At 43.2% G+C, this 23997-nt stretch overlaps 2 protein-coding genes across 8 annotated transcripts in view; one reads left to right on the top strand and one right to left on the bottom strand.

Moving 5' to 3' along the window:
* LOC119847707 (GON-4-like protein) overlaps positions 1 to 17371 on the bottom strand; it is a 46274-nt gene extending 28903 nt beyond the window's left edge. Inside the window, 13 exon segments of the mRNA XM_043501764.1 lie at positions 695 to 796; positions 2615 to 2807; positions 3782 to 3952; positions 5332 to 5451; positions 8387 to 8482; positions 9057 to 9107; positions 9574 to 9624; positions 10368 to 10442; positions 11916 to 12112; positions 13008 to 13088; positions 13091 to 13228; positions 15658 to 16233; positions 17194 to 17371. Coding sequence (XP_043357699.1) covers positions 695 to 796; positions 2615 to 2807; positions 3782 to 3952; positions 5332 to 5451; positions 8387 to 8482; positions 9057 to 9107; positions 9574 to 9624; positions 10368 to 10442; positions 11916 to 12112; positions 13008 to 13088; positions 13091 to 13228; positions 15658 to 16233; positions 17194 to 17371 — 2029 coding nt within the window.
* The window catches only part of SYT11 (synaptotagmin 11), a 40334-nt gene continuing 32696 nt past the window's right edge, over positions 16360 to 23997 (top strand). For 3 of the 7 annotated variants that reach the window (XM_043501768.1, XM_038382703.2, XM_038382705.2), the window contains exon 1: positions 17654 to 18052. In XM_043501768.1, coding sequence (XP_043357703.1) covers positions 18019 to 18052 — 34 coding nt within the window. In that variant the 5' untranslated portion in view covers positions 17654 to 18018. Of the gene's footprint in view, positions 16613 to 17653; positions 18053 to 23997 lie in introns of those variants that run through there. The other 4 variants (XM_043501767.1, XM_038382704.2, XM_038382702.2 and 1 more) reach the window with 3 other exon arrangements.

The raw sequence follows: 23997 nt of genomic DNA, 5'->3' as shown, positions 1-23997 counted from the left end.
TTTCAGAAGATGACAAACCCTTGCAAACCTTCTAACACAAGTGGGAAGAAAGAGGACCCTCTCATATACTCTTACATTTTCTCTTTGTGATGGGGATCAGCCCTGAAGCATCCAAGTACAGCCAGCTTCTCAGCCACTCAATCCTAATCCCCTGTGTATGCCAGAAGAGCTTCACCTCCTTGATCTGTGACTTAAGCGATCAGCTTCCCACAACTGTGGTCACAAGGTTTTCATCCACATTCAGGCTGCTATTTCTCCCCACATGCTCTCTATGTGCCTAATGATGCAGCTCTGACCCCACTTCACAGCTGAAGGCCTGAGCACAACAGTAAAGTCCTTCAGTGCAACCCTTTCTAACCTCCTTAATGCTCACACCAGACCCACAGAGTATCTTGGCTAGATTCTCATTTTGTCTACAACAGAACTCAAAATAAAGAAGTCGCTGTACCTGATGGCAATGAAATGGTAATGCTGCACCACTAGCCAGATGCATTCGTGAATTTATGGGGAGTCATTACTATACAGGGGAGCTGGTGAAGTTAACAGCATGGGGGGTTGGTTCTATTTTTTTTTTTTTTAAATTACATCTGCCTTGCAAAACCTTTGCAACAAACACTGAAGTTTTCAATTTGGATCAACAATTCTAACAGAAGCAGCACTGAAGGAGCTGAGCTTAGGTTATCACAGTACTTACTGGTGATTCTCACAGCACGATCATTTCTGAAGTCTTCTGTGTCTGGTTCATCCAGATCTTCCAGGAAGTTATACTCAGGGTCATCATCATCATCTGCCTCATCTAACAAAATAAATGTTTGAAACATTTTTTTTTCATAATCAGACTGTAAGGGAGACTGTGCCAATGGCAACCTGGAGAGAAACACTGGGCTTACTGGCTATCCTGCCAGACAGAGGCAGGACTTGAGTTAGTGTTAGCAATTGAGCAAACTGGGACCCTGTTAAAACTATGGTAGCAATAACAAAACTATCTTCCTTTCAATCTGCGCTTGAAGAGTATCCTTCAAGGGTCTCCCCACCTCCTTCCTGCTGGTAATAGCTCATCTTAAATGATAAAACCCATTGTTTCATGTTCTCTGTGTGTGTATATAAATCTCCCCACTGTATTTTCCATCGAATGCATCCAATGAAGTGAGCTGTAGCTCACGAAAGCTTATGCTCAAATAAATGTATTAGTCTCTAAAGTGCCACAAGTACTCCTTTTCTTTTCTGTTGAATGAAAGATTCAACTGCATCAGGAAATTCCTCTTTTCTTGTAAGAAGGTTTAAGATGTTATCTTAAAGCCTCAGCATTCCAGGGAGTTGTGGGACTTTACACATAGACCGCAGACATGCTTTGTTTTCAATCTTGGACTTGACTCACCAGGATACTCATATGATGCATGAGGATCAGAGGGTAAGTGGTCTCAGAAGCATTACAGCAATTTGTCACAGGTGAGACACTATAAAGCCAGCATAATCAAATAAAAGTCACACAAAAGAGAAGTTTCAGAGTAGCAGCCGTGTTAGTCTGTATTCGCAAAAAGAAAAGGAGTACTTGTGGCACCTTAGAGACTAACAAATTTGAGCATAAGCTTTCGTGAGCTACAGCTCACTTTCCAAATGCATACGATGAAGTGAGCTGTAGCTCACAAAAGCTTATGCTCAAATAAATTTGTTAGTCTCTAAGGTGCCACAAGTACTCCTTTTCTTTTTACAAAAGAGAAGGGCAGCACTGACATTAAACCAACAGCTGACTTCATCCTGGTAGTTATGGAAACTGTCATGTGGAAAGTTTCAGCAATAGTGAAGGTTGAAATGTTAAATACTTCACTCCAGTTTCTGGGATCAGGTTATGTGAACAGCAGCTTCCAAGTTTCCCTTTAATTTCTATTATTAAAAATTTATATTATATATTTATATTCAAATGATCAATCAGGATCAAGACCCATTGTACTAAGCACTGTACAAATACACATTAAGTCAATGCTCCTTCGCTAAAGGGTTTACAATCTAATGAGAAAGGTAGAAAAAAATACAAGAAAGGAAGCCAGGTTTAGAAAAGAAGAAGAAATCTCCAAAAATATCTGACACAAGAGCATCCACTGTGTTAGTAGCCATTAAAAGATCTCTGTATAAGCAGACTCAGCCAGCCAAAGCTTCTCATCTCTAGATCCATTACTAAAGCTCATATTACTGTAGTATCTAGGTGCTGATATATGCAGTATGTTGGAGCATGGGGAGGAATATAAAAAAACAATAAGAACAGCAGAGCTAGTTAAACAGGACACTGGAGTATTTATAGTGCAGTTGAAATGCACAACACCCTCATTATTACTCATGGGCAGCAGTTAGCACATATACTAGAACGCGAGTCAATGCATGTTTAGCCTTGAAGAAAGGACTGAGCCTAGAACCAATACAACATACATATGTGGAAGGCTAGTAAGGCTGTTGGCATGCAGAACATATCCATGTTACTAACCAAGCTACCAGCTGTACACAAGACTGCCTGGTATAGACAGGAAGAGAAAACTCCAAGCTTCCCACAGAACTTTTAATCAAGGTCAGAGATGAAAATGCCACCAATACCACTAAATAACCGGGTGTTGCTGCATACCTTCACTCTCCACATCATCATTCATAAGTCCCCCAAGCCACTTTTTCCAGTCTTCATCATCTGCAGTATTTGGGTCATACATGTCTGGTGTGATATCTGGGGCACGGAGCTCAGCCTCCAATTGACCAAGAGGAACATCCTTCAAGGGTCTCTTTGATCGGGTGCGGAAAGCAATGAGGCTATCATCCAGAGACTGAAACATGGAGAGAAAGCACAATGGATTCACAGCCTCCCCATTATTCTTCTAATTTCTTTGATGTCAGGCATTTCAGAGCAGCCAAAAAAACAACAAACCTGACACCAAAAAAATCTGATTCTTGCCACAAAAAAAAAAAAAAATTCATGTTACTTTGTTGTTCCTTTCAAGTGAAACATTTAATTAATCTGTAGATATTACACTAACATCACTTAAATATCTTTTCAACATGCACCTCATTCAAACCTATTGCCTTAAGAGCTTTCTTCCCCTTCAATATTTTACTCTTTAGCAGTTGGTTTATCCAGTCCATCCCCACTGCTAAGTTTTCATCACAAGAGCTCCTTTCCAAGACAGAAGCTGGACAGAACAACTTCTACTAGAGTCTGTATCATTGCAGCTCCATAGATTCACTGAAATACAATCATTAACCCACTACATAAGCCTCTTAGGTCTCTTGCTCCCAATTTTACAGTATACTGCTTCCCTGCTGAGTCACAGGGTCACCTAAAGGGAGCAATTTACACTATCAGCTTAAATTTGGCAAGTGTTACGTTTTGTAAAAACAAGGTTTATAAAATAACACCAAAAGAAACATTTTAAACAATTTAAAAATTCCAAACACTTTAGAAAGTAACATTTTCCTGCAATGTTTTAAAACCTGAGCAATACAACACAAAGAATACAAATGTGAAACTGATGGAATTGATTTTCATTTATCCAAGCTGAGAGAAATGCAGCGTGTAAATAAGGGCATAAATAAGGAAAATTGATTTGTATAATTCTCTCACTTTTAAGAATCTTAAAAAGTGTTAGCAATGTGCTTGATAGCAAAATTATTAAGTTGACAGCATGTAGAGGGACTCAGCAGACAGGTTTTAGACAGTACAGATCAAACAACCACCTTCCATCAACAATACTGTTATACTTGCACCACAGTGTCATTTTTGTAGCATCCCTAATCACATTACCTGATAGGAATCCATGCACACTGGGCTGGAGGCCAGTTCCTCATCCACAGCATGCAGCTTCTCCATAAAAGTGCTATCCCTGCTCTGTTTCGGTTTAGGTGGTGGTGGAGGTCCCATGGGAACCACTTCAGCACTAATATGCCTAATAAGGGGTGTAGAAACATTCTCCACCTAATCAAAAGAAGCCTTCATGTTAAAAATATTTTACTTAGGCCAGTCTCTCCAGGGCAGGGATCGTCTTTTTTCTGTTTGTATAATGCCTTGCACAATCAGGTGCTACTGCAATACGAAATAAAACAGGGCATCACAGGGGGAAATGGACTCTCCAGATTCTGTTAGACTTGATTTTTAGAAAGCATAGTGGTGAGAATGTAACTATTCAGAGCTCTGCAGGAGAGGAGAAAATTTCAAAGATTTCAGTCTAATCAGTTCCCAAAATAATCAGCTCTAGAAGCATTTTAACTATATGAGATTAAATTAAATTGGTGATAGGAGACAACGGCAGGGAGAAAGGGAGGGAGAGAAAAATCAGTACATTCACTGTGTTGCCTCTGATCCCATACACTGTGCCACAGGTGAAGGGTTAATAATTTCTTCTGACGAGAAGAGATAAGCAGCACTACATCCTTCTTGTTTACTGCAAGGAGTGTCATTAAAAACAAAAAAACTAGGCTATTTGGGGATTGGAGGGTTATGTTGGGGGTTCCCGGAAGACCTAACTTCTAGAAAATACAGGCTCAAGAATAAAGTTTTCACTCTTTAGAAACCAGGGAAAGCCAGACAGACTCTTGCACATAGCACACAGCTTTCTCTGTTCTCATGATCACATATTCCCAACCTACAGTTGCATGAGGGAATCAGACAAAATGAAGCTGTTAAAATCATGTTCCTTGCTCATCTCTTGAGCACATCATCCCCCATTTTTTTTTAATCCTTCCATTAACTCTCTTCCTTACACCGAATCAAATGTAAACTTCTTGTCCTAATCTTCACAGCTCTTCTCAACTCTCTGACTTTCTACTTATGCATTATGTATCTCATCGCATCACCCACCTCCCCCATTCACATTCCTCCACCCACAATACCATCTTTGGCAGTCCACAGCCACCACAAACTTTTGGTACTTTTTTTTCCACACTACTCCTTATTCATGGAGACTCGCCCTGTATTGATGCACAAGGTTGCTAATCTCTCCAAGGCCCAATTCTGTCTCAACGCCTACAAGAAGTCACCCAATGTTTAATGGCTCAGCTGAGGTGCAGTTGGAGGAGTAGAGTACATATATGTAACTAGAAAATATATATAAAGTTGCATATATTTTAACTGTCTCCCTCTCTCCGACTCTTTGTAAACTGCTATTCATACATTATAAGCTCTTTGGGCATGGGTTGCATCTACCTCTTTGTATAGCACCCATAACAATGGGACACTGAGTCAAATCAGCACCCGAGTGCTACCATAATATAAATGTTATCAACATTTATTATGGATTTCTCACTGGTGACTTAGAATGAAAGACTGAAGCTATTTCAGAAAGATGTGAACTGTACCTCAGATAGGGTTGCTCCCTCTTCATCTATCTCTATCATATCTGATGATCGCCTTGTCCTAGACCGCTTTGCTCCCCGAGGAGAAGAAGCAGTGCTCTCCACATCACTTTCCAACAAACTCTATAAAACAAAAGAACAGCAAAACACAGTCAAGTAATTTTGCAATCACTAACATCATTTTCATAAATGATCTGGAGAAAGGGGTAAACAGTGAGATGGCAAAGTTTGCAGATGATACTAAACTGCTCAAGATAGTTAAGACCAAAGCAGACAGTGAAGAACTTCAAAAAGATCTCACAAAACTAAGTGATTGGGCAACAAAATGGCAAATGAAATTTAATGTGGATAAATATAAAGTAAACCACATTAGAAAAAATAACCCCAATTATACATACAATATGATGGGGGCTAATTTAGCTACAACTATCAGGAGAAAGATCTTGGAGTCATCATGGATAGTTCTCTGAAGAAGTCCACGCTGTGTGCAGCGGCAGTAAAAAAAGCAAACAGATGTTAAGAATCATTAAAAAAGGGATAGAGAATAAGACGGAGAATATCTTATTGCCCTTATATAAATCCATGTTATGCCCACATCTTGAATACTACATATAAATGTGGTCCCCTCATCTCAAAAAAGATATACTGGCATTAGAAAAGGTTCAGAAAAGGGCAACTAAAATGATTAGGGGTTTGGAACGGGTCCCATATGAGGAGAGATTAAAGAGGCTAGGACTTTTCAGCTTGGAAAAGAGGAGACTAAGGGAGGATATGATAGAGGTAAATAAAATCATGAGTGGTGTGGAGAAAGTGAAGAAGGAAAAAGTTATTTACTTGTTCCCATAATATAAGAATTAGGGGCCACCAAATGAAATTAATGGGTAGCAGGTTTAAAACAAATAAAAGGAAGTTATTCTTCACTCAGCGTACAGTCAACCTGTGGAACTCCTTGCCTGAGGAGGTTATGAAGGCTAGGACTATAACAGGGTTTAAAAGAGAACTGGATAATTCATGGACGTTTAATAGCCATTAATGGCTATTAGTCAGGGTGGGTAAGGAATGGTGTCCCTAGCCTCTGTTTGTCAGAGGGTGGAGATGGATGGCAGGAGAGAGATCACTTGATCATTACCTGTTAGGTTCGCTCCCTCTGGGGCAACTGGCATTGGCCACTGACGGTAGACAGGATACTGGGCTGGATAGACCTTTGGTCTGACCCATTATGGCCATTCTTATGTTCCAATATAACCTTTTTCAACTAATATCTCATTCCAGTGATTTTCTTTTAACATAATGAAGTTAAAGTCTCAGCATACTATGAAGGAAAGAATGAACTAAAACCAGTAGGATAATCTTTCAGGATGGACACCAAGAGCAGACCTTTTTTCTGCTGTGGAAGAACCTCCCTTATACCCAATAGCCCACTGGTTAGAGCACTCACCTGGAATGTGGGAGACCCGGTTCAAATCCCCACTCTGCCTGAGAGGAGTGGGGAACTGAACCTAGGTCTCTCACCTCCAAGATGAGTGCCCTAAACATGGATTTATGGGGTATTCAATCTCTCCTGTTGTAGCTTCTCCACTTTGCATAAAATACTTAAACATTCATTGAAGCAGGGACATGAACCTTAGAAAAAGGTTGGAGGAGTGAGGTTCTGGAACAGCCTCCCAACAGGAGTTGTTGGGGCACACACCTTTAATTAGTTTTAAGGGATCTGGATAAATGTACATGTGGAATTGTATGATGGGGTTGTTTGTGATGGTGGCAGATAGGGCTTAGCACTCCTGAAGGTCCCTTCTGGTTTCTATCTATCTGATGTTCCTAAAAAGCTCATGCTTCAGGGGTGAAGCTGTTCACCTGCAAGAGTCAGAAAGGGATTCCCCACCCCAGTATATTCTGGATTGGTTGGTTTGTCTTCTTACTGTGAAGCATCAGAGATGGCCACAGCCGCAGATAAGACATTGGACGGGGTGGACCAGTGCTCTGAGGTGGTACTAAGAATTCTCTCTCAGATGTTTGCCAAGTTGGTTCTTGCTCACAGGATCTAACTGATTGCTATATGTGATGTCAGGAACAAATTTTCATCCAGGTCAGACTGACAGGAACCTCAGGGGTTTTTTTGCCTTCCTTTACAGCATGGGGTGAGAGTCACTTTCCAGGATTACCTGGGTATATCTCACATAACCATAGGTGTGCTTCAGTCCCTCCAATTCTCTGCCTGTGGGACGTAATAGTTCAGTCTCCTGAGGGTTAGAATATCTGGATTCAATTTCTGTTGTGGGATTTAGTGTGCAGGTGCTGGGTGGTGTTGGTTGTCTGTGATATACAGGAAGTCAGACTGGATGACCTGATGGTCCCTTCCGGCCTTAAATTCTACGATTCTATTAACCCAATTCTCCTACATCCCAGGGCAGTGCTGGGGTTAGAGCGTAATGCTTACTCTCTCTAGGGCCCAGTGAATATTTAAACATTTTATACAAACTAGAAAAGCTTCAAACAGGAGAGACCCCCTCCCCAGAATAACTGATGCCCAAGTGATTAGGGCACTCACTCAAGACATGAAAAATCTGGGTTCAAGTTGCAGATCCTCTTAGGCAGAATGGGCATTTGAACTGAGGTCTCCCACACCTTGGATGAGGGCTCTAACCACTGAGCTATTGGATTAAAAGGGCCCGGGGGGGTGGGGGAGACAGAAGAAGAATAGGAAAGAAACAACCTTCAACTCAGTTTTATGCAGGACCTAATCCAGGTGGTGTGCTTTATGGCAGCCTCTGACCACACATACCAGATTGGACCCTGTAGGCACCATAGGTGGGGGAACACCCAGTTTGAAGATTCTGCTAGGACCTAGGTGTGAGCTAGGCATCAGGACTTAGGTGGCTGTGCGCATGCCCCCAGGCAGATTTTTAGGTACCTAGGGACTTTATCAGCAGCAATTCAGCCACCTACAGAATTAGAGAGCAGCTGAGCGGAGATTTTGAATAACTATATTTTGGATAAGTGGTTGTTTGGCACTTAAATCCCTTTGTGGATATAACCAGATGTGTTCAGCCATATTTACCTCTTCAGCAGTCTCATCCTCATCCTCATCCTCAGGCTGGTATTCCTCATCAGATGAATCATCTTCTTCAAGGGGAATGTCCACAAACTGAGGAGGCTGCAGTGAGACCAAGGGAAATATAAGAACTTTACAGGTTTAAGCTAAAAGTGTTACGGTTTCAAATGTCCATACCTCAGGACACGTGTGGAGAAGCTCAGAGAAGAAGCCAAAATAAGGAGGATGGGGAACTGAATCCAAGTAAGGCTTGTGGAATTGATGGATTCAGAGGTGCAAGGACAGGCCCAATTTACAATATTAAAAAGCCACTGAATGAGCTCACAGCATCTCATATTGCACATAACCTAGTCTATGAAACCACATGCTTCTAGCACTGATACACTCACTTGTTGCACGGTAACTAAAATTAGACTGTCAACTCTCTGGGGTAGGCAGTGCCCAGCCCTCAGTGGGGTCTCTGGGCAGTACCACAATACACATCATAAAACACTGAAGAGCAAAACAAACTACAGGTCGGAGAAGGGACACAGTCAGAGAAACGTAAGGGCAAGATGTGAGCCCAAAGTGAATCAGATGAGTATATTCACTGGAGGTTTTTGCATAGGGACGCAAATCTGCTTGCAACAGACTCTGCAGAGAGGAAACAGCACAGATTCACCTTTCAGTTGCTAACCTTGATCTCATTAGCCTTCTTAATTGGAGAAATATTCCATGCAGGGATTACCTAATGAAAATAAAACAATTATTAATAATCTGTGTAACATCAGATTTCATAGTGTTAAAACAAAGGACCATCTGTGTTTTGTGATCCTATTTCCCAAATTACCCAAGTAACATCAGACTTTAAAACATATGCTTTCTAAACCGCTCAGCAGATTTGTGCATCAGGCAACAACTCTCTCCTATATTAGATATTTTCAGTTCACTGTGTGCACTTTACCCACATAACTCTCTCCAACTTTGATCTGGTATATTTCTGTTAATCTCTAAGGAATCCCTATTTTCCTTATTTAAGATCACTACAAATATGGGCACATGCACATACTTCACCTTGTAACATCTTTTAGGCTTACAAATAGCTCACAGAAAGCATCCTCAGTCTACAGTTCCTATTGCTCCTAGCGGCCAGAAAAACATCTTCTAGCCTTTCCCAAACCAATGGGAAAAAAAAAAGCAAATGACATACTTACCACTCCTTTCTCCACAACTTCCTTCAGTTTAGAGCGAGTCATTTTTGGCTCCTAAAAGAGTTAAAAAGAAAGCACACTCAAATATACATTTTTCACCAGTCTCTCTTTATGGAAAATTTCTTTGTTTCTTGTTGCTAATACCACTACCTCTCTGACATGGTGGGTATGACATCTTAGACATATTAGATAGGTGGGATCTGAGTTACCCAGGAAAGAATTTTCTGTAGTATCCGGCTGGTGAATCTTGCCCATATGCTCAGGGTTTAGCCGATTGCCATATTTGGGGTCGGGAAGGAATTTTCCTCCAGGGCAGATTGGAAGAGGCCCTGGAGGTTTTTCGCCTTCCTCTGTAGCATGGGGCACGGGGTCACTTGATGGAGGATTCTCTGCTCCTTGAAGTCTTTAAACCACGATTTGAGGACTTCAATAGCTCAGACATAGGTAAGGTTTTTCGCAGGAGTGGGTGGGTGAGATTCTGTGGCCTGCGTTGTGCAGGAGGTCAGACTAGATGATCAGAATGGTCCCTTCTGACCTTCGTATCTATGTATCTCTGCGCTAAACCCTATACATGATGATTCTTTTTAGCAGTTAGGTTCCAACAGAGCAGTTAGCGTCTCAAGCTGTCTACATATATTGCAATACAAGTTCTCCCATGATCCTACTGTTAGCCTATTCTCTCCCCACATCCGAACACTAGTAACATTCAACAGTCAGAGCAGCATCTGAAGGTACCATGCATATGGATAGATAGCAATGAGGCGGGGGGGGAGGAGAAGGGGAAGCTTGTTACTCACAAACATGGGCATGTCTTCTGTCTCACTGATGGCTGCTTTCATCATGGCAACCACATGCTCATTTGTGATCACTTCCTGCAGGAACATAAAAATTGGCTTCAAGTCTCCTTTTTTATTTTTGTTGTGAAAAAGAGTCTGACCTCAGCTCAAAATAAATCTTGGAAATGTGATAGGAGGTGGAAAGAGGACAAGAAAATATTAAGTGCTCCTCTGATGATAAAGTACAGGCCATGCATTAAATGCAACGATTCTGCAGAATGAACCTATCAAACTTTCTAATGCTATTAGGAGAGAACACAGTGCAGTCTATACACACATCAGTTTCATCAGCTCTGTTCTTCTCATATAATGTAAAATCCCGTAATTTGGTGGTTGTAAGAACATGAGAAAAGCTACTGTGGGGCAGCACTGGAGAATTTGCATCTTAAAACATACATTCACACGAGTGAGACTGAGAGTATGATATCTATTCCACTGTATTCCTGCTCCAGGGCAAGTTTAATGCTACATTTCAGAGCACACTGATTACTAGAGAAGAGATGCACAAAAAACAAAACTGAAAAACAAAGAGAGCTTATAAAAAGTAAAAGTTGAGGAGATGAGATCAGAGACTCTGGCTCCTGAATCCAAATATTGTAACTAGATTGCCAGCATGGGGAGCTCTGGAAAGGAAATGACCACATCAGCGCCAGGCTGTAGATGAAGGTAAACTTATTGCATTCTGACACTTACATAGTAATGACGTGAATATGCCTGAAACAGAAGCAGTGGCAGTCAACTGTCACTATAGAGGGAAGGGACAAAGAACAAATTCCTGTGACCATCAGGCATGGAACATTATTAGAATGCAAAGAAAAGCTTAAAATAAACGGCATAATTTATTATTTTGAAAACAGCATTGGTGTTTCCTAGGCTCAGTTCAGGGATGACTTGAATCTGGCAAGTGCAGAATTACAGAATAGAATTAGCTGGCTCAAGTTTTGCACTAGGTTGCTAAGCGGATGTGGATTTTCTCTCCACTACAATTCATTCCCATGTGGAAATTGAGTGATAGGATAAAAAATATAAAAAAACAGGAGGCGGCCTTTGTCACTATGTACACTGCATTTCCATTAACAGTCCCACCAGAATTCCTGAAGCCTTTACCAAGAAACCCTGTCCTCTCAGAAAATATGAGGTTTGTACATTTCCAGTCTATGTCCTCTCATCCCATCTTAATAGCTGGTACCTTTGTCCTGGGCGTCTCAGGTGTGGTACAACCAGTTGCAAAAGATCATGCTACAGGAAGTAAAAGATTAATATCTGCGAATGACAATGTAAGTGACTCAGTTCTGGATCAATTCCACCTATAACAATAGACAGCTCTCATTTTACAGTCCATCACAGGAGACAGACTAGTCTGTGAATCATTACTATGCTTACCCCGTTTATAAAATCCTGTGCAATCCTATAGGCTAACCTCAGCCTAGCCAGCACTTTCCCAGTAAGATACACAAGGTCTACTCCTTTTCTTAGTACTGACATACATCCCCACTTCACCCCACTCACATGAAGGATATTTCGCACATTGATGACTGTCAAGTTGTGCTGTTTCGCTCCATCTTCTAAGGTGCGATCAAGCATGTCATCTAGTTTGATGTCACAAGCCAAGGACGCCTCCTCTTCTTGGCCTCTCTCTTCACGTTTACGTTTGGTTGCCTTCCTCCTCTTCTTCCTCCTCTCACCTTCATCTCCATCTTGCTCCTCTGCAAATTACCAATAAACAATTCAATTTCAAAATACAAGACAACCTCCCACTCAGACAGTGGGACTCTTCAAAAGCTAGAATGCAGCAGACATTAACAGGTCTCATCTGCTTTCCACCTACTGATCACAAATAGGAATCAAGAGTCACTAAAACATTGGTGTTTTGACCAGCTCCTATGCAGGTTATAACTAGTACGGGGGGTCAGGAGGCATCAAACTCACTCTTCAGGAGAAAGATGGATTCCATCTTAGTTACAGTATGTGGGCTGGAACATAAATTTATAACCACATACAACCCGCAATCCACAGCAGACTCAGGCAGACAAGAGTGAACTGATCCTTCACATCCACGAGAGCTAGGAACACATTTTTCTAATGGAAGACTAAGATATGGAAGAATCTGAACAAGTCAGAGTCCACATATAAATTAAGCTAGGTATTAGACAGCTATGCTCTAGTGACTTTACAGAGCTGCCATACTAGCTACCTCCCCTCCTCCTGAAGGAGTTGCCATGAAGCAACCATACAGTCAGGCTGCAAATCAGGAAAATCCTGGATCCCAATAGGACCAGTGGGTTAGAAAACTTATCAAGCCTAAGTGTATTGCTGACTCAGGAGAAGAGAAGAGCAGCATCCAAGCTCTTCTCTTACGATGCCAGTGTTTGGGCAATAAGTGACAGACCACCGCAGGAATCAACTCCAGTTTGTTTCAGAACATGCTCCTCACTGGGTCCCTGAGGCTTAACTGAATTACAGTGCAGAAGTTTAATATTTCATTCAAAATGGCTGAACCCAAAAGCTGGATTCTTACCCCAGTTTTGTGCTTCCTTTCCAGAGAATGTCTAGTTGTACTGTGTCACCATGTCACAGGTTCTCCTCCTGCATGACACTTACCCAGTGGAATAAACAGCCCAACGTCCTCAGTTTCCTCATCAGTCTGCTGCAGCCGCTCCCCAGTTTTGGTGTTTTTAGTGACTTGATCGTGGCAGCAGCTTTAATAGGTAGCAGCAAGGAACTTCTCACTTGGGCCACTCGTTTTGGAGAGTGGTTGTCAACTGGATGGGGGTATCTCTGCAAAATTACTTCTACCTCTGTATGCAATTTAGGAGATTTCCCTGCAAACAGTATATATTAGGGTCATTTTGTTCACAGTGATTCTCCACAGTTAGCTTTTCCTCTTTTGCACAATTCTATGATCCAAATACAGTAGGGATTCCATAAACCCTACAACAATACAGGTCTCATGCGTTCACTATTCAAAGCTTGTGAACTTCAGAAAAATGGGTCACCTAGGCTTCTGATGCTGCCTCATCACTTTTACCAGTCATTCAAAAAAGCAGACACCATATAAGTTGAACAAGTAATAAGTGCTTTTGCTACCTCCTGGATTTCAATCACAAGCGTTCAGATATATCAGAAATCACAAAAACTCCTTTAAATACATAGGTCATATAAAGAAAAAGGAGTACTTGTGGCACCTTAGAAACTAACAAATTTATAACAAATCATATAGTGTCAGGAAAAAATGATGGTGTGAACAAGCTGACAAATTAGCATTTTGCTTACATCATAGTTTCTTTATGCTTCCTTTGATACACTGTGGTGCTAAGGTCTCTCCTGCTACTTGATGTCACAAAACCCAAGTGCTGTAATAAATCTGTATAAAGTTACAAACTTGCATTACAGCCTAGGGAGAGTATTGCTAGGGATTGTGGTGGCTTCCCATTACAAGCTCTAACAAGATGGACCTAATCTTTCACCTGTGTGAAAGAATGCTATTCTGAGAATGAAAACATAGGCTGACAACTTACGCACAGACCACCAATAGCATGAAATGTCTGAAAGGACGTTTGTTTGCACTTTGATCAGTTTTTACACATATCTAGCCAAATGTTTAATCTTTAAAAGTAATGCAAGGATGATTACTTAGCTAGTAAGCAGTGTAGTTGTAGCCATGTTGGTCCCAGGATATTACAGAGACAAGCTTGTCTCTCCACCAGCAGAAGTTTGTCCACTAAAAGATATTACCTCATCCACCTTGTCTCTCTATTTAACTAATATTTAGACAGCACTTTCAAGATCCAGATATTTGTTTTAAGGACTTAAAAAATACAAAATATTTTACACTGTACATTACTTATGAAACTTACTGATGCAAGATAGGTTTAGAGTAGCAGCCGTGTTAGTCTGTATCCGCAAAAAGAACAGGAGTATTTGTGGCACCTTGGAGACTAACAAATTTATTAGAGCATAAGCTTCCTTGGGCTACAGCCCACTTCATCGGATGCATAGAATGGAACATATAGTAAGAAGAGATAGATATACACACACCCAGAAGGTGGAAGTTGCCAAACAAACTGTGAGAGGCTAATTAATTAAGATGAGCTATTATCAGCAGGAAAAAAAAGAAGTTTTGTAGTGATAATCAAGACGTCCCATTTAGGCAGTTGACAAGAAGGTGTGAGGATACTTAACATAGGGAAATAGATTCAATATGTGTAATAACCCAGCGGGTTATAGCCACTTACAGTTTGTATGGCAACTTCCACCTTCTCTGTGTGTGTCTATCTATCTATCTCTTTCTTACTACATGTTCCATTCTATGCATCCGATGAAGTGGGCTGTAGCCCACGAAAGCTTATGCTCTAATAAATTTGTTAGTCTCCAAGGTGCCACAAGTACTCCTGTTCTTTTTGCAGATACAGACTAACACGGCTGCTACTGTGAAACCTATCAGATTAAAGTAATGCTTGCTCTAGTCCAATATCCTGTCTCCAACAATGGCAGATACTCATGTTTCAGAAGCAGATGCAAGACTCCTGTAATAGAATAATCTGCCCAAACAAGAAGTTTCTTCCTAACCCCTCAGAAGATGGCTGGCTTATGCCTAAAGCACCATGGTTTATATCCCTTCTAAAAGAAATTGTTTATTGTACCAAATATAACTCTGGATGTTCTTATCCCCATAAACAGATTATCTTTTTTTGACTCCTATTAAACTCTGGACCGCAATAATATCTAGTGTCAATGAGTTCCCTGGATTAAATGTTGTGGGAAACAGTTATTTCCTTTCATATTTTAAATGTGCTGTCCTTTCAATTTTATTAAATAATATCTTATTCTCTCCAACTTTCTAATTCTTTGTTTTTTTGTACTTTCTTCTGAAGATTTTCTGCCATGGACAAAACAAGAAAGTGGCTCTAAGAGCTAAATTATAGTCTTCTTCCTGACAAACACCACCACTCCAAGAACTAACAAAGCATGCAGACCACCACCACTTAATGAACTGGTTTCTGCTGCATCCCATTCCACATCCTTTATCTATACACTGGCTATCTAGATAATAAGGGGTTGAATTTCAAAACTGTTGCACGCCTGTAACAACAGCTTAAATTCAAGAGTTTATATTTCAGCAGGGCGGAAAATCAGACCCAACATTCTATGAGGCAGAGACCTAATCACCTTTTGTTTGTAAAATACCTTGTGCGCTTTTGCTGCTGTGTAAATAATGACAGCACAAGCAAGCCATATCAAATTAACTTACCTTCTGCAGTGAATTCTTGATCCTTACCCTGCTCAAGAAATTCAGTTGCGGACGCAGTTTCTTTTGTGTTCTGTTGATCTTCACCACTGTCCTGACTGAGATCTGATCTATGCTTCACTCTGATTCTTTTCCCACTCCTCAGAAAATTGTCCACTGGCTCTTTCCAAGCCCTTGGGCTACACGCCTGGGAAGTCCCTTTTCCTGGGATTATGTTTCCCTTAGAGGCTCCACCATCAATGGCTTCCAAAAAGGGCATATCCTCATCCAGTGTCACAGCAGTGCTTGCAGAACATGCAGGCTGTGCACCAGGCTTGTCGGCAGCTGACATAGGCAGAGTATCTGTGATTTTGCTCACTAGCCAATGCTTTGATACAGAGTCTCTGAGCTCCTCAGCGCGGCTAGGATTAGAAGACTCCAGTTTAACAGACTCCGCATCTGAGAGGAGAGCTGCACCCTCCTTGTGATGGCTCAAGTCGACGGAAGGACACTGTGGCTCTACAGCAACACCTCTTCTCTTCTTGCAGGGCAACATCTTCAACGAGTGCGACATTGTGCTACCAATCCCCCAGTTCCACCCTAAAAGGACAAGAGCAATTTCTTATCACAGCAAAGCTCACCCCTGGACATGAGACCGGGGCCCTCCTCCCTAGCTAAACCCACGACAACCCCTCCCGAGCGGCCCAGCCTCAGCGATCAGACCCAGGAGCCCGCCTGGCGATGCGCCCGGTTTACAGTAACAGGAATCTAAGCGTCCTACTACGCCACGAACCGGGAAGCCGTAACCCACACGCCGACCAGACTCTTCAGCTCCATCTTCCCGTCCCGCTTGCCGCCGCTTCCTCCAACGGGAAACGGAAATTACGTCAGGACGCCCGTGGGGAGAACAGCGCGCGCCGGCACCGCCATGTTTGTTTGGGAGCAAAGGAAAACAAGCCGCCATGGTTCCGGGCGGAAGGTAAGTAGGGCGCTGCCATAATTGTTCCGGGCATGGGGGCGGGGGCGAAAGTATGATCGCCAACTTTATGGGGGGAGGGGGAGAAAAGGAGAGCCGCCATAATTGTTACAGACCAAGCTGGGGTTGCTGCCCTGGTTCTTGGGTATGTAGCTGAGATCCCCGCCATGTTAGTTTGGTGAAAAGGCGGTGGGGCGCCGCCCCCTCCATAGGGGGCAGAGCTGAGGAGCCGCCATGTTTGTTGTTTTGCGTCTCTCCACCGCTGTAGGAGCGTCTCCTGCGGAGATTTAGTCCCTCCACCCCACGCGTGCGTCGTGTGGGAACAGAACAAGCCGGAATCCAGACAGCCGGGAATCAGAGGCTGGAACATCTGCCTCACAGGGGCAGGCCATGTATATTACACACAAGAGGCTTTTGGGAGATTAAAATCTGTTAGAAACGGCACAGTTCTGCGTGAGGGGTCTGCGCCTGCTCGGTGCAGCTCGTAGGCGATAGTGAATTCGCCCTTACAGCCTCTGCGTCACTGAGGCAGCCGATCCGCTCAACTGAGACACTGAGCAACTGAGTGTCTTGCCCGAACTCACACAGAGGGAGCCTGGAGTGAAGCAGGCCTCTCCCAAAGCCCAGGCCAGTGCGCTGACCTAACGCTTCTTCACTTTGTCTTAAATCCTTGATCTCGATGTCTCTTTCGCATACACACAGCCTCCATCCGCCCACTCTCTCTTTGGCTATTATAACAGATTTATTGCATACTAGGGTCATTGCCCTCAGTTTGCTGCAACTGGAACGATCCGGTATGGGACATGTCCCCTTCTAGCTCCGCGGGAAAGATATATCCCTACAACACCCAGTGCAAGATAACACACAGGGAGGGATGCACCACTTCCTTAGCCCAGTGCAGAAACCCGCTCTGGATGCACATATCACCACCCGAATGTGGGAAGAACCAACTCCCTATCCCCTCCAGCCCTACTGCAGTATATAAATACCTCCACCCCAGTGTGGGATAGACCACCTCCCAAGCCCTGCGCCGGCTATACACCCAGTATGGGATACCCTGTCTCCCTGCCCCGCTTGCCGGTGGAATACACTCCTCCACCTCGAAACCCTAGTGCTGGATACGCCCGCCTGTTGCCAATGTGGGTACTATAGGCTAAGCGAATCCACTGCCCACCCCGTCACTTCGGGTGGTGGTGTCGGCGTTTGGGCGGAGTTTCCTCTTCGGGTGACATTGGAGAGGGGCGGAGCCTAATCCCCAGATCGGTCTTTGTGGGCGGAGTCTGCGCTGCATCAGGGCCAGTCGGCAGCTTCTGCATCCCAGGCTCGAAGCATCCTCAGGGCGGAGGCTGGTACCGGGGGAGCCCAGCGAACAGGATCCCGCACCCCGACTGCACCTGTTCAGCTGCACCATGGCTGAGATCGCCAGTGTCCGACCCGGTTTAGGTGAGTGGAGCTAGGTCACGGGTCCTACCCAGCTCCTGTCGAGACCAGGCCGTGCCCAGCGCTTCCCCTCCCCCATCGAGACCGTGTCGTGCCGTGCCCTCCCAGCCCCATCGAGACTGTGCCGTGCCCAGTGACATGCCCGTGCATCCCAGCGGCCGTACCCAGCGCAACCCCCCTGCCAATCGCGATTGGGCCGTGTCCACCACTTTCCTCATTCCGTATACCGGGCCGTAGCCAGCAATAGCACCCCTCTCAGCGTGCCTAGGTCTTAACCTCCCCTCTAGAGCAACACGATCAGTGTCCATCTCCAGCAGTCTGGGTTGGTGCCAGGGACTCGCCCAGGCCGATGCAGTGGCTAGGGGCCCCTCTGCTCCCCGTTTTGGGTGGGTAGAATGCAGTCAAGGGGGCTCTCTCCCTACGGCTGTGGTGGGGAGGAATGGGGTAGGGTCTCTCTTCGCTTTGGGGCACAGCATCAGCACTGAGATAGCAGGTAGCGAGGGAGGCCGGGACTGAAGCTGGCGCTGCCCTTCGGCCTGATCTCCATCTCCGCGAGTTGTGAGGGAGCAGGTGCGGGGAGCCTGGGCTGCAGCTGCAGCTATGGAGCCGCTGCTGCCTAATGGCTTCGAGCGGGATGACGTGATGTCTATTCCGGGCCAGGCAGCGCCCCGGCCTCTGGCTGGAGCCTTTGTTCACGGCTCCCTGGGGGGGAGAGACTGCTCCGAGGGGGCTGCCGCAGCAACACAGCTCCCGGTCCAGAAGCAGGTTCTAGCTCTTAGACGAAGCTGGATAGATGGAACATTTTTTCTGCACTACGTACCTGGATGCGGGCAGGGCGGTTCTGGGGGAATCTAAGCAGTGTCCCCAGAACTGAAGAGAGCGGCTCCCCATCGCATATACTCTCCTTCCTCACTCTGGAATAGCCAGTTGACGGTATTCCCAAGCCTTCTGTTCCTTATCAGGCTGAAATACCTTCTGCTCAGATCAGTATGTTAATTGTGTGGGTCTGGAGAGATGCTTGGAGGCTGTAGCCCTGGGAATGAGGGGCCCTGCATTGGGGACAGGGACACATTGTGTTTTAAGAAGCTGTTTAATTCATTTAGTGAATCACTATGTGTAAAATAGGCTGAAATTGTGCCTACTCAGTAAAAAGAAAAGGAGTACGTGTGGCACCTTAGAGACTAACAAATTTATTTGAGCATAAGCTTTTGTGAGCTACAGCTCACTTCATCAGATGCATGCAGTAGAAAATACAGCGGGGAGATTTTATATACACAGAGAACATGAAACAATGGGTGTTACCATACACACTCTAAGAGAGTGGTCAGGTAAGGTGAGCTATTACCAGCGGCGGGGCAGGGGGAACCTTTTGTAGTGATAATCAAGGTGGGCCATTTCCAGTGGTTGACAAGAACAGTTGTGGGGGGGGGGAGAATAAACATGCGGAAATAGTTTTACTTTGTGTAATGACACATCCACTCCCAGTAAAACCTCTCCAATGCATCATCAAGGATCTGCAACCTATCCTGAAGGACAACCCACCATTCTCACAGATCTTGGGAGACAGGCCAATCCTTGCGTATAGACAGCCCCCCAACCTGAAGCAAATACTCACAAGCAACCCCACACCACACAACAAAAACACTAACCCAGGAGCCTATCCTTGCAACAAAGCCCGTTGCCAACACTGTCCACGTATCTGTTCAGGGGACACCATCATAGGGCCTAATCACATCAGCCACACTATCAGAGGCTCGTTCACCTGCACATCTACCAGTGATATATGCCATCATGCCAGCAATGCCCATCTGCCATGTACATTGGCTAAACTGGATAGTCTCTATGTAAAAGAATAAATTGACACAAATCAGACGTCAAGAATTATAACATGCAAAAACCAGTCGGAGAACACTTCAATCTCTTTGGTCACTCGATTAAAAGTGGCAATTCTTCAACAAAAAAGCTTCAAAAACAGACTCCAACGAGAGACTGCTGAATTGGAATTAATTTGCAAACTGGACACAATTAACTTAGGCTTGTATAAAGACTGGAAGTGGATAGGTCATTACACAAAGTAAAACTATTTCCCCGTGTTTATTTCCCCCCCACACACACTCTTCCTCACACATTCTTGTCAACTGCTGGAAATGGCCCACCTTGATTATCACTCCCCCCCTTCTGCTGGTAATAGCTCACCTTACCTGATCACTCTCATTACAGTGTGTATGGTAACACCGATTGTTTCATGTTCTCTGTGTATATAAAATCTCCTCCACTGTATTTTCTACTGCATGCATCTGATGAAGTGAGCTTTAGCTCACAAAAGCTTATGCTCAAATAAATTTGTTAGTCTCTAAGGTGCCACAAGTACTCCTTTTCTTTTTGCGGATACAGACTAACACGGCTGCTACTCTGATGCCTACTCAGTGTTATTGTCTGGTGCACATTGCACCATATACTGGAGTCTGTGGCTGCGTATTAGGCATGCCTGTTGGTTCCCTGGGTAACCAACAAAAATGTTCTCCTTACTTTCCTAATGAGTGACATTTTAAATAAAGGAAATTTTAGCAATTACTTTTAAGACCTCAGGACTTGCCTACAGAGCAAATGATGAGGGGAAAACAGCAGGTGAATATGTGAGTTTCTCATGAATACAACCTGCTCCCCCTCTCTTTCCTCTAAATCTCAATCTTTCTTTTTAGGCCACTCTTCAATGAGGTCTCATGGTTAAAAAAATGGTTGCTGCATTTCCTTTTTATTCCTTTTTATTTAAAAACCTGAATTTTTTATATAAAACTCTGACAGACACACACACAAACGCACCATTTCTTATGGTAAGCACCCAATGTATCTATTTATATTTACAACCTGTGCAAATCACTGTGGAATCTAGGTGCTGCATACTAGCAGTTTCACCACTGATAATTAGAACACTATTGCAGCTTCATTAAGGACCCACCCAATATTATTAAAAACAAAGAAAATTAAAAGTGACATATTCTGCCTTTTAATTATTTTAAATATTTATAGAGTGAAATTTCACTTTTGTGGGGTCCTTATTTTAAATTAGTACTGGTATGGTGCTAACAGAGTACGGGGAGCTTTATAACAAGGATGAAGACAAAATCCCTGCCCCATACAACTTATTCACTAAAGATAATGTTTAATTCTTGCTGTATAAAGTTGCAAACTGTCTAATAATCACTATATACAATGCAATTGTAGCTGTGTGCGTTCCAGGTTATTAAAGACACAGTGGGTGAGGTAATATCTTTTATTGGACCAACTTCTTTTGGTGACAGAGACAAGCCCTTAAGCTTGCACAGAGTTTTTCTTTAGGTCTGGGAAATTTACTCAAGAGTGTAGGGTGGAACAGATGCTAAACAATCTGTTTCACCTTATATTAGCTGTGATGCGCTGTAAGTTTCCCAGACTTGAAGAAAAGATCTGTGTAAGCTCAAAAGCTTGTCTCTCACCAACAGAAGTTGGTCCAATAAAAGATATTATTGTGACGGGTTCCCATGGGTGCAGTCTGGGACTGTGGGACCACTGTGCCTCCTAAACCTTCCAGCCTGGGCTGTCTCTCGCAATGCTTTGCTAGTGACAAGCAGCAAACCCCTCCAGGCGCTGTTATTGCTCAGCACAACCAGCTATATTGCATGAATCCTCCCAGAGCCACTCATGAACCAGACAGGGAAAGGCACCAGCCAAATCCCCCTAGCTCCCAGCCTTGCACCTCAGAAATATACCATCTTGTACTGCTCAAGACAAGCAATGCAGATTTATTAATTGATTCACCAGTTCATCAATGGAAAGTGGATATACACCAACCTTTGCAAACCTGAGCAGTTTTGCCACACAATTCATACAAACTCACTGGTAAAGATAAAAGTAAACAGTAAAATAAATTTATTGGCTACAAAAGATAGATTTTAAGTGATTATAAGTGATAAGCAAAAAGTCAGAGTTAATTACCAAAAGAAAAGAAAATATAAGCATGCAGTCTAAACTCTCAACCCTATTAGACTGGCCAACATCTACATTAAGCGGTTTTCTCACCCCACTGGATATTGCAGTTCATAGTACACAGATTTCACCCTTGAAACCTGGGCCAGTCTCCTCTTGGAGAGGAATCTTAAATCTTCTCAGTGTCCTTGTGGCTTGCAGCATAGGTGGGGGCAGGCGAAAGGCGAAGCATGGGCCCCCATGTCCTGTTTTATACTCTTAGTCCATGTGCTTGGAGAACACAAGGCCAGGCATGTCTGGTGGGCATTGCTGAGTCCCCAGCAAGGTTGAGCAGTTACCCTGGTGTGGCCTTATGCACGTGAGTCATTGCATTGTAGCTCCCTTGCTGGATAATTGCTGGTGATGTCTGTTCAACAGCACCCACCCAGGTGTTGGTTACCTCCCTTGTCATTATCACTGTAGGGCTAGTATCTGAGTGCCTCCCAAACCCACTACCTACTATATTTTAGTGAAAACTGTACAACACAGTTCTTATATTTCATATGCATTGATGATACACATATTTAGATAGAACAGTGTCTTTCAGCAGACCATAACCTTTCCCCTGATACCTTACAAGGCATGCTTTAATGTAATATCACAATTATATACAGATGAGGAATATGGGAGTTACAGGACACTCCCCCAAGGTATAGAATGTCACACTTATCTCACTCATCATGTCTCTCTAACAGTCCTTATGGAACTCTTATAAAGAAGCCATCAAAGCTTGCTTCTGCAGATACACCACTGTTAAATGGTTTGGTTCCCAGCAGTCTTTCTTGTGTTGTGCATTACCAAAGTACAACATTCTGCATCGGGGACATCCAAATAATTGTTTGTGCCATTATTCAAAGGACTTGTCTACACACAAACTTGGACCAATTTAACTAAAGATGTTTTTAAATCAATTTAGTTTAACTGATGCAAAACCCTATATGGGCACTCTTAAAGCAGTTTAAAAATGACGTGGATCAATTTAGGTTATATCAGTAAGGGCTCTACCTATGCCCTTAATAATGTACACAAAGGGGTTTGCATTGGTTTAACTAAATACATTTAAAATCCAACTTTTGGTTAAACTGGTGTGTGTAAATATTGCCTAAACACTTCCACTAATACTAATTCTAGTTAGCTTTGTAATGGGTAATTTAGTTACAGTATTACAACCTTTCAGACCTAGAGAATGTCCTTGGCCTTCTACCATACAACTGTACACTTGTACAGACTGTTTCAATGTGTTTGGTCCTTTTATTCATACAGCTCTGCACCTTTTCCTGAAACAATCACTCTTCCCACCTCTTCTATTTCTTACTTGCAGAGAACTTATAAACTAATCTAAAATAAACTGTGTAAGAAACATAGGTTAATATTCAACATATATAAGTGCCTCCTGGGAATGAATAAACTGTGAGAATTACAGAAAGTCCTGATTAAGAATAATTGACTGCTTGACAGAGTAGGCTTGTGCTAGTTAGTTTGAATGACCCAGATTCATAAAGATATGTGGGTGCCCAACTTCCACTGAAATCAATGGAAGTTAGGAGCCTAATTACCTTTGGGGATCTGGGTCAATCAATGTCCATGACTTTCATCTGGTTTTAAAAGCTAAGGTGATCTGCCCTCAAGTAAGTACTCTGAGGAAGAAAAGCAGTTTGCACCATGCACCTCTGAGGCCTGAGTCTCCACTTTTACACCATTTGTATGCTTATGTAACGCCATTGAAATCAGTGATGTCATACCATCATAAAAGTAGTGTAGCAGAGTGGCACATCAGGCTCCTTTTGTGTGCCAGTATTATCACCGAGAGAATAAATAGAATCTTATTTTTTATTATTTTGTATTATGGTTGCACCTAATGGCCCCAACCAAGACTGGGGGCCATTATGTTAGGCTGTATACAAACCCATAAGAGGAATTCCCTGCCCCGAAGATGTTAAGGT

This window comes from Dermochelys coriacea, chromosome 24 (assembly GCF_009764565.3).
Source record: "Dermochelys coriacea isolate rDerCor1 chromosome 24, rDerCor1.pri.v4, whole genome shotgun sequence".
In the NCBI taxonomy this organism is placed as follows: Eukaryota; Metazoa; Chordata; order Testudines; family Dermochelyidae; genus Dermochelys; species Dermochelys coriacea.
Note: the sequence above shows the minus strand (reverse complement) of the source record. Positions and strands in the feature narration are given on the sequence as shown.